The following is a 10412-nucleotide window of genomic DNA, read 5'->3' as shown; positions in this document are numbered from 1 at the left end:
GAGGGAGGGAGGGGAGGGAGATTTTATTCCGTAGACACAGTTTGTCCTGTCCCAGTGTGTTCAAGTGTAAATGGGCTGTTTCAGGGACCATTCAATTCAACTGCTCTCACGGATCACAGGGTGTGTGGGCAATGCGGAAACAGGCACAGGTAAGAGCGGACAGGTTGTTTCATCTATCTAACTTCCCATAAGATTCCCTCGCTGTGTCCCACTGTTAAGTGCGCTCACTCATTGCGGAGCCCGGGAGATGCAAGTCAGCAGCGCCAAAACAAAAAAAAACCACCAATAATGTCAGTAAATGTAACTGAGCGAGGTTCTTGGGTGGCTGTTTGGGACATGGAATTGGTGCACAGTAGGGTGAAGGCACTGTGCTGGAGCCATGCAGAGGGAGGTCCATTTCGGAGCAGCGAGGATTCAGGGAGGGGAAAGATGTCATTGAAACAACAATCGCACAGAATTTGGGATAATGCTTAAACTCAGTCCTGACTTCGGAAACCGGTTTCTTCTTAAGAACTGTGGAAACCAAATGCAGACTGGTTTGGAGAATTGTCCAGAATTCTGTACTGATTTGGGGTTTTTAAGGCGACGTGGCCTGACAAGCTAAGTCTAGGTGGAATTTGGGGCCTTCGAACACTCGGCAACGTGACATTTCACTTATTTCTCGGGACAGGGACTTGCGTGCGGTGCCCAGTGTTACAGTCGTGTGTCGGACTTTTTTTTTAAAAAAACGTGTTGCGTCCTGTGATTAGGTCGAGTGATTTCTGCTGTGAGCAGATCAACTTGTGTGTTTAAACCGCCGTTGTCTTCCATCGATTCAGTGAGCTGTGCAAACATCATACCGTGTGGATGTGGGCTTCACAAGGATTAAACAGCAAAAATAAAGATATTTATGGATCGTTACTCCAACCTGCCTTTATTTTTAGTTCCACGACTGTTTGTGGGGACGCTGCTGTGCGCAATTTAGCTGCCGCGTTTCACCCACAAAATACACAATCAATTCACTCCACAGTATATTCCGTGAAGCACTTTGAGACGTCTCGAACACGTGATAAGGCGTTCTATCAAATGCAAGGATTAATGTATTATTATAAAGTTTGTCAGAAAATACGTGCCTGCACTTGCGATGTCCCAAATACACGACAATGTTGAACATGAAATGTAAGCATTATTTTTCTGTTCAACCATCGCAATCTCCCAACAGCACATCTGAACAGTTAAAAGTGACAAGCTCCCCCACCCCGGCACTGGGCCCGGCTGACATACTTTGTCAGAATGCAGTCTGATTAATGCCCTCTGCGTCCTCCCAAATAAAGCGACGCACGGTTTAAACCGCTTCAGGTACGTTTCATTCCCAGTTTTGCAAGAGACGCAATATTTGACAACAGAAGGAGACATACCGTCTGGCAATAAGGGTACAATATCTGTACAGTGCGGAGAAACAAACAAGATCAACCTTCCTTACTTTACAAAATATTTTACAGAAGATCTTGTAGAAAGTGCTGTGTTAGCGAGTCCTACATTGCAACCTCGGTTTATTTTGGAGCAAAATGCCATGTTGCTCCTCAGGCCTAGGACAATAACAACAACAACAACATTTGTATAGCGCCTTTCACGTCAGGAGGACGTCCCAAGGCGCTGGTGGTAGGGATCAGGAGGGGCGGAGGGTGGGAGTACGAGGGTGACCGAAGGCGCGGTCAAAGAGGAAACGACTGGAGAAAGAGAACAAGGTTCTGGCACATCAGGTACAAATACTCTCTGAGGCCACAGAAAAGCCCATCTGATAGAGCAAGACCCACCACCATCCAAGGGGAGTGTTTAAGGTCTTTTGTTTCTATTCCAACAAATCACTGCTCTCAGAAATAGATACACACGTTCTCGCACTGAGATGTGGCCTAGTACCAAGATGGCCAATGCTCACAACACCCCTTCCTTGAACAGATTTCATGGAAAAACAGGCAGCGGATGCCAGCGACAGTAAAATTCGTTGCGTCCTACAATCCCAACGACTCTTCCCGTCCTCCCCCCTCGGCTCTCTGAAACACTTCTGTCCGATTCAGTGTTTACTGAATACAAAAGAACAGTTTGTGTTTAAACCGAATGATATTATTCACAGAATCACCACATCCTTCCCCCTCCCTTTATCGTATCTAAATCAGTTGAGTCGTCTCTATGAAGGTCTCGGAGGATTGCTGAGGCTCCAGGGCTGTGCAGTGGCCTTGCTCCCTCTCCCCTGTGCTCCACAGGCCCATCTCAAAAGGTACTTCATTCACCGCTCTTTCCGTTATCTTTCCCCTCCTCGCCCCCTCACTGTGGGCTGGCAGACACACCGCAAATAAACATCAGACAACAACAGCTCTTTCTGAACATATCCTGGAAATCAATCAAACACTAATAATCCTTACGTTGGATACAAAGCCTTATCGCATCGTTGAGACGCCTCAAAGAGTTTCACAGGACACACCGTCATGACTCTTTTTACCAGGCAAACGCGGCAGCCGATTTGCGCACAGCAACGTCCCACGAACAGCCATGAAATGAGTGACCGATTTGATCTGGGGGATTGTCGGACAGGACACCGGGAAAGAGAAAGTCGGGATGGTTAACGTCCACCTGAACGGGCACAGACGGGACCTCGGTTTAACGTCTCGTCTGAGAGACAGTGCCTTTGACAATGCAGCGTTCCCCCCCAACCCCAGCACCACGCTAGTGTGGGGGTGGGGGTGTGTGTGGGGGGAGGGAAGGAGGTCAGCAATGGGTGAGAAAGATCAGGTCCCACCAGTCTCTAAGTCTTCACTCTCGAAGCCTGAATCGCTTGTAAGCACTTGTGGTACAGGTTAATGACTCTGGTGCCGTTCCTGCTCCCCTCTCGCTCGGCCAGCGCCGGATACCGGGACTCGTTTGCTGCCCTGCGCACCTTCAGTGCCCTGCGGAGATGCCTGGCTCTGGATAGCACCGCCACCGCGGAGAGAGGCTGCACACAGCTGGGGGGCAACAGGAGCCAAGTCACTGCCTGTCCACACATGACATTCACCCTCCCTCCCTTCCCTTCCTCCCCTCTATCTCTCCCTCTTCTCGTTCCCCTCCCTCTCCAGTCCTCTCCTCCCTCGACTCCTTCTCCTCTTCTTTCCACACCCTCCCTTCTCCTCCGCTGCCTTCTCCCACAAACTGGGACTCAATGCCCACTCCCACACAGGGCTGTGATCCTGAGCACCACACGAGGTGAGGGAGGTACCCACGGAGTCGTGATCCACTCCTCTTCAGGTCAAACGTCATTTGATTAAATATCTCGCCCCCTGCCCAAATCAACCGTCCATCCACACTCCCAGATCATTTACGGCACGGGTGAGAGACAGGGTCAAACTCCCTCTACACTTTGGTAATACACACCTTCATCCAAACCTCACCAGATCCCCAGTTCCCCTGTGTCTGCCCCCCACTCCGCACCCGGCAGTGAGGCCCCTGATGGTAGGGGCAATACTCACAGGTTGCGACCCTCCTCGCTGCACTCTCCCTTCGGTTCTTTCAAGTAGAAACAGCTGAGGGACACGAAATCTGACAGTACCGCCTGCAGCGCCTCAGGATTCCCTTCTTTCTTCATCCTCTTCACCAGCCTGGAAAAATCGGAGCAGGGAAACGCCGTGAGCTGGGAACAGCGTACAGCGATGACGTTCATCTCCCCCCCTCCCCACAAATCGGAGAGCGTGCCGCCCCATAGATAAAGCACACCACACCCCGAGTCCCACTCCCCCACCTCTCCTCCTTTGAAGCCTCAAGGAAAATAACCCTTGAACCTCAGTGACCTCCCAACCTCCTCACAGAATGTCCCCCACTCCTCACCTGGCTCTTAGCCCAGTTTCCCCACTGTAAAATAAACCCATACGCCGCACCCACACAACCCCCACCCCACACCCCCCCACCCGACACACTGGGGAGGGCAGTGAGAGGTGGCGGGCCGGTTTGTTATTAACAGGCTCGTGACAGGAAACGGGCAGGTCTGTGGGGTCGAGAGACATACAGGCACAGGGAGGAGAGGGGCAGATGGGCGGACGCAGGAAGGTGGGTGGAAGTGGGGAGAAACGGGCAGGGCAGGGCTTGGGTGGGTGTGAGTGGATACGTGTGATGGGAGGGGGCGCGGGCGGGGTGGGGCGTGTTGGGTGTTGGAGCCAGGACGCCATGGGTCAGTCTCTCGGGGATGGGAAGGCATGGTACCTCTTGGTGCAGTTGCAGTGGTAGACTGTTTTGGGCTCCAGGTTGTGATAATAGAATTTAAACTGTTTGGGCTCGATCTTGTGCTCGCAACGGTCCAGCCGTTTGTAACAGCCGCAGCGTTTGTAGCCGCCTGCGAAACAGAAGTAACAAGAAGCAGCCGTGTGACAAACACGAACGGCGAAACACAGAGACCAGCGTGCACGCGCAGCGAGGTCAGGCCAAGAGCAGCAAAGTGACTGCGAACGAGGGCGGTGAGGACGGTGAACCAAGCAAATAGCAGCAACGCATTTCATAACAATAATTACCCTTGCATTTGATACAGCGCCTTTCACGTCTTCCAGGCGTCTCAAAGCGCTTCGCAGAATACGCCGTAAAGTGAATTGACTGCATATTTGCGCGCGAATTTAAGAGGAAGCTGCGGAAGAATTATGATGATTGTATTTAGAAGTACTTAATTGTATTCAGCGCGAGAGAGAGAGACGAGGGACGCACCGTGTTTGTCAGGCGGGTTCGGGCTGAGACCAGGGCGTTGGGGGATGGGGCGGCCTGTGTTGTCGACCTGACCCCAGTGCCCGGCAGGCGTGGGCGGTGTTGAGTTGCTGTGCTCCTCAAAGCCGCTGGAGAGGAGCCTTCCCAGGTCAGCGACGCGGCTTTCTGTCCTTACGTTAATGGTGGAGACGATTTCACCCACTGCACCGGTCAAGCTGGGCTGGTGGGTGAGGGGCTGCTGGGTGAGGGGCTGCTGGGTGAGGGGCTGCTGGGTGAGGGGCTGGTGGGTGAGGGGCTGCTGGCTGAGGGGCTGCTGGTGGGGGCTGGTGGTGGGGGCTGGTGGCTGGGGGCTGGTGGGGGGCTGGTGGTGGGGGCTGGTGGGTGGGGGCTGGTGGGTGGGGGCTGGTGGTGGGGGCTGGTGGGTGGGGGCTGCTGGTGGGTGGGGGCTGCTGGTGGGGGCTGGGGGGGGCTGCTGGGTGGGGGCTGCTGGGTGAGGGGCTGCTGGGTGAGGGGCTGGTGGGTGAGGGGCTGGTGGGTGAGGGGCTGGTGGGTGAGGGGCTGGTGGGTGAGGGGCTGCTGGGTGAGGGGCTGCTGGGTGAGGGGCTGCTGGGTGAGGGGCTGCTGGGTGAGGGGCTGCTGGGTGAGGGGCTGCTGGGTGAGGGGCTGGTCTGTGTCAGGCGTTGACCCCTCTCTCTGGGACATGGTGGAGGGGATGTTGTGTTTGCTGGTGAATTGCTGCCCTTCGATGGTGGTGGTGATCACTCCCATGTTCACAGTTTCAGCCGAACGGTTAGTGACAGAGTCGGAGCCACTAATACGAGGGGAGCCGGTGGTCTCCACCCGGACCCCTGGACTCCAAACGTACAGCCTGGTCTCCAAAGCGTTTTGGGAAGGAGCTTTGAGGTTCTTCCTCCGCTGACCTTTGCCTTTTCTGCCCTTCTTTCTGCCTTTGCCTTTAAGCTTTGGTGACTTTGCGGTTGGGGTTTGCCAGTGGGTGACAGGAACAGGGGGAGACATCTCGGAGAACAAGCCGGACCCCGAGCCTCCGCTGAGGTTAGTGGTGGGCCACCAGCCCAACCGTATCTCATCCAGCAGTGGGTGTGTGTAGTTGTATCTGAACGTTGACCGTAACATGGCTCTAGCCACCAGCCCAGTCCCATTGCAGCTGCGAGAGAGAGACACACATACACACACAAAAGGTCAGTCACTATTGCTATCTGAAGCCTCCACACCCTCTCCCTACCTCTGTGACTTCTTGTGACCTCCGTTCTCTCCCCCACCCCCCACCCGCCCCAGTGTAGATGGAGCATTACTCTGCCTCTAACTCACTCTGTCCCTGATCTGGGAGGTCCTGTATGGACAAGATAGGGAGTTTTATGTTGTATTTTACCCCTGCTGTAGATGATCTGGGGGTGTGGACGCACAGCGTAGAGAGAGCTTTACTCTGTAGCTGACCCATGTTGTTGTTGACCTGGGAACCTTGGATTATAAAGGCGATGATGATTCCCCTGGGTTTGCATCTCACAGTAACACTTACCTGCCCCACCAGGTCCACCTGACGCACTGTTCTACCTTTTCCAGAGTGAAACAGGGGATCTCCAGAAGGTTGAAGAAAGCCATGCCCACCAGGGTGGAGACTGTGTCATTGAGTTGTAGCAGACAGTACTTGAATCTGGGTAGAAACAGTTAAAAAAAAACTTGACCCGGTACTATTTGGGTACATTTAACCACAGGCTAGCCGTTCCCCGGTCGCTGGAAAGGCTAGCAAGCATGGTGGGGGGGGGCGGGTCACTAGGATCCAGTGTCTGGAGTTTTGGGGCAGGGATTTTGCTGTATTTTACAAAATAAGAAGGAACAATAATAATTCATAACAATAATAATTATGTACACTGTAACGTCTCAAAGTGCTTCACAGTGCGTGAAGTGGAGCCACCGCACATTTGTAGGTGAACGAGGAAACCAATTTGTACACAGGAAAATGCCATAAACAGCCACAAGGTAAATGATTAATTTATCTGGGGGAATTTGTTGGCGGGAAACCGGAAGAAACTCCCTTCTCTTTCGAGTGGAGCCATTGGATCTTTAATGTCCATCTGAACAGGCAGATGGGACCTCGGTTTAACGTCTAATCTGAATGTCAGGACCTCAAGTAGCTGAAATTTCAGGCTACAATCTGAGGACTAGTTTCCGAGGCCTGTGGCGTCACACGCGCGTCCAGGTAAATCGATGCAACAGTGTCACCTCGTGGCCATTGCCAACAACCACAAGCAGATAGGTTGGTAGGGGCTCGGTGCTGTAACAACCGTCTTCTGTCGCATCGTACCTCCTGGAGCAAAGTAATCTCAGGGGCAATTGTTAACGCTGCAAGCAAAACCCGCAGGAGTAAGGGGAGGTCCTAGCTGGACAATCAGCAAGAAGCTTGCCCGACAATAGCAAGCTGTGCGGTGTTAGTGGATTAAACTCCAACGGTGCCCCAATGCACACGCTGAGACCCCCAAGCCTTGGCTCTTGCCAATTTGCCCCTAACAGTTACCGAAATTATGTAAAGCAAGACGTGTGTCTCTCCAGGAGGAGAGATTACATTCCACGCTCTGGCATTTCCATATGTAAATGACATACTCGGATAGGAATCTCCATTATCTTAACCCCGGTGATGGGTTTCTACATGTTTCAGACACCTGACTGACTGGAACAAAATGCTTACCGCAAATAGTGGGGGTTGATTATCTGAAGAATAGCCTCCTTACCTGTAATCGCAGTCGCAGTGGGATATAGTGTGCAGCCTGAAATTTCGCATTCCGTAGTTATATTCAAAGGCGGCCAGTTTATGTTTACAGTGGTCGTGCTCTCGGCAGCAAGTGTCCGTATGATTAAATATGCCTAAACAAGGAAAAACTGTGTTAATAAGGTACAGCGAGGGCTGCCCGGGGCAATTGCCTTGGACCGGTCTCAAGTTTGGAATTTCATATTTCTGGGTCGTCCACACTTCCGAGGTCCCTAACCCAATTGCGCACAGCAACGTCCCGCAAACAGCCACAGAGCGAGCGAATATATTCGGCGGATTCTTGGCCAGGACACCGAGAGAGAGAATTCCCCTTCTCTTTTCAAATAGCGCCATGGGATTTTTAACATCCACCTGAACAGGCAGACGGGACCTGGGTTTAAACATCTCATCCAAAGGAAGGAACATCTCCTGTGCTCCTTAAAATGCAAGAATGAATCAATCCCTCACTGACTTGATCAATCGAGTCGCTCACTCACTGATTTGCTCGCTCGCCGTAACTCACAAGCAAACGAGACAGTTTGGCAATAGTAACGTGACCCAGGGATTAATCCGCAGGTAAATAACCTAATCCCAACTAACCATCAGAGCGGAAAACACACACAGGGCTGCCTGTTCCCTCTCCCCCTTGGAATCTGCCTCAAGGATTGGTTGGCAAAGAGGAAAGGGGAAGGGTGGGGTGATGGTTAATGGGAGGGGAAAGGTCGTTGGTAATAATTGGGAGAAAGTTCCGAACGGGTGAAGTTACGAAGTGTGGATTATATTCGCACCCTTGAAAAGGGGGAATTCTCCTCTGATGAGAATTCACATTTATCCTCACGTGTGGGATGATCAGTGGGTGTTGGGAGACTCCAGGCGGAAGACAGGGGGTGGGGGTGGGGGTCAGTGACATGGGGGTGGTGGGGTGGGGGGGTTGGTCGTGGATGGGGGGGGGGTAAGGAATCTGTCCTGACAACGTGAAATTTCTGTGCAATTATATGATACAGGTCCGGGTGGCGCCTCACCTGACTCCCCTCAGCCAGGAAGTCTTCACACCCCACCCACCCCCCAAACAAAACACTCATATCATAGAATATTACGACACAGAAGGAGGCCATTCGGCCCATCGAGTCTGTGCCGGCTCTTTTGACAGAGCAGCTGACTTTTATTAACCCCAATCACCAGCTTTCTCCCCATAACCCCACAAATCCGTCCTCCCATAACCCCGCAAACCCATCTCCCCATAACCCCGCAAACCCGTCTCCCCATAACCCCGCAAACCCGTCTCCCCATAACCCCGCAAACCCGTCTCCCCATAACCCCGCAAACCGTCTCCCCATAACCCCGCAAACCCGTCTCCCCATAACCCCGCAAACCCGTCTCCCCATAACCCCGCAAACCCGTCTCCCCATAACCCCGTGAACCCGTCTCCCCATAACCCGCAAACCCGTCTCCCATAACCCCGCAAACCCGTCTCCCCATAACCCCGCAAACCCGTCTCCCCATAACCCCGTGAACCCGTCTCCCCATAACCCCGCAAACCGTCTCCCATAAACCCGCAAACCCGTCTCCCCATAACCCCACGAACCCGTCTCCCATAACCCCGCAAACCCGTCTCCCCATAACCCCGCGAACCCGTCCTCCCCCGATACCTGTCCGGTTCTCTCTCAAAAGCTGTGATCGAATCGGACGTCAACGCCCTTTCGGGCGGATCACTCCAAATCCCAACAACTCGCTGAGTGGAAACATTTCCGCTGAAACCTCTGACCCTCCCCTCTGCTTCTTTTGGTGGACACCTTCAGACCGTGACCGCGAGTGGCAGACGCGCCGACCGGCGGAGACAGCGGTTCCCTGTCTCGCCCGTCCGAAACCTTTCGACTTCCATTAAAGAGACGGGACACTCACTTTTTTTCGTATATATATATATATATACGTACACACACGTACACACACGTACACACGCGTACACACACGTACACACACGCGGCGCATCAAAAAGAAATACCCGACCGTTCCGCGGACGCGAAACATCTTCGGCCGCAGTTTTTTTTTCCCCGCGTTTTCGCCGATCAATCGATCGATCCACGAATAATAACACATAATAAATAATAATAATAATAATGATAATAATAATGTGGGTCACTCAACCCCCACCACTGTCTGTCTGTCTGTCCCTCTTTCACACCCCCACATCGTAACACACGCAACGAAACGTGTTATCGCTTCCACCGCCGACAGAGCACCAGAGACCGTCATAAAAGTTCTCAGAGATAAATATATATATATAGAGAGATAATAGATATAATTATATATACATATTAAAATAAAATCCCCCCTCACCCCCCCCTCACCCCCACTCCCCCCCTCACCCATTCCCCCTCACCCACTCCCCCCTCACCCACTCCCCCCCACTCCCCCCTCACCCCTCACCCACTCCCCCCCTCACCCACTCCCCCCCACTCCCCCCTCACCCCCTCACCCACTCCCCCCCTCACCCACTCCCCCCCTCACCCACTCCCCTCCTCCCCCCCCCTCCCCCCACTCACCCCCTCCCCCCTCACCCACTCCCCCCCTCACCCACTCCCCCCTCCCCCCCCCCCCCCCACTCCCCCCCTCCCCCCTCACCCACTCCCCCCCTCCCCCCTCCCCCCCCCACCCCCACTCCCTCACCCACTCCCCCCCTCACCCCACTCCCCCCTCTCACCCCTCACCGAGATCAGTGAAGCTCTCCGCCGAGTCTCCGGCTCCGCACCAGATGGTCCCGGGTATGGTCCACCCGCGCCGGGTCCTCACCGCCCCCCCAGGCCGCCCCGGGGCCAGGGACCAGCCCCCCCCACCCCCACGGGCAACCCCCCCGGGCAAACCCCCCACCCCCCGGGCAACCCCCCCGGGCAACCCCCCACCCCCGGGCAACCCCCCCGGGCAACCCCCCACCCCCCGGGCAACCCCACCC

General features: G+C 54.1%; 1 protein-coding gene across 1 annotated transcript; it reads right to left on the bottom strand.

Annotated features, from left to right (window-relative positions):
- Positions 1-2782: 2782 nt before the first annotated feature.
- pla2g3 (phospholipase A2 group III) lies at positions 2783-10281 on the bottom strand. The gene is made up of 8 exons (XM_042337383.1): positions 10171-10281; positions 7446-7578; positions 6236-6370; positions 5384-5863; positions 4702-4868; positions 4210-4339; positions 3483-3611; positions 2783-2981 (listed from the first exon to the last, which is right to left on the bottom strand). Exons 2-8 carry the CDS (start codon positions 7493-7495, stop codon positions 2783-2785), a joined length of 1290 nt encoding a protein of 429 aa, XP_042193317.1. The 5' UTR covers positions 7496-7578; positions 10171-10281.
- Positions 10282-10412: the final 131 nt, after the last annotated feature.

This window comes from Callorhinchus milii, unplaced genomic scaffold, assembly GCF_018977255.1.
Source record: "Callorhinchus milii isolate IMCB2004 unplaced genomic scaffold, IMCB_Cmil_1.0 Scaffold8, whole genome shotgun sequence".
Classification (NCBI taxonomy): Eukaryota; Metazoa; Chordata; class Chondrichthyes; order Chimaeriformes; family Callorhinchidae; genus Callorhinchus; species Callorhinchus milii.
This window is presented reverse-complemented; position numbering and strand designations above follow the sequence as displayed.

Bases quoted from the DNA above. Each gene is read 5' to 3' on its own strand.
- pla2g3 (XM_042337383.1), bottom strand. From the start codon at position 7,495: ATGCGAAATTTCAGGCTGCACACTATATCCCACTGCGACTGCGATTAC. The intron at 4,340-4,701 runs GTGCGTCCCTCG...TCTGTTTCGCAG, and splicing joins GAACCCGCCTGACAAACACG to GCGGCTACAAACGCTGCGGC. The intron at 2,982-3,482 runs GTGAGTATTGCC...GTTGCCCCCCAG, and splicing joins AGCGAGGAGGGTCGCAACCT to CTGTGTGCAGCCTCTCTCCG.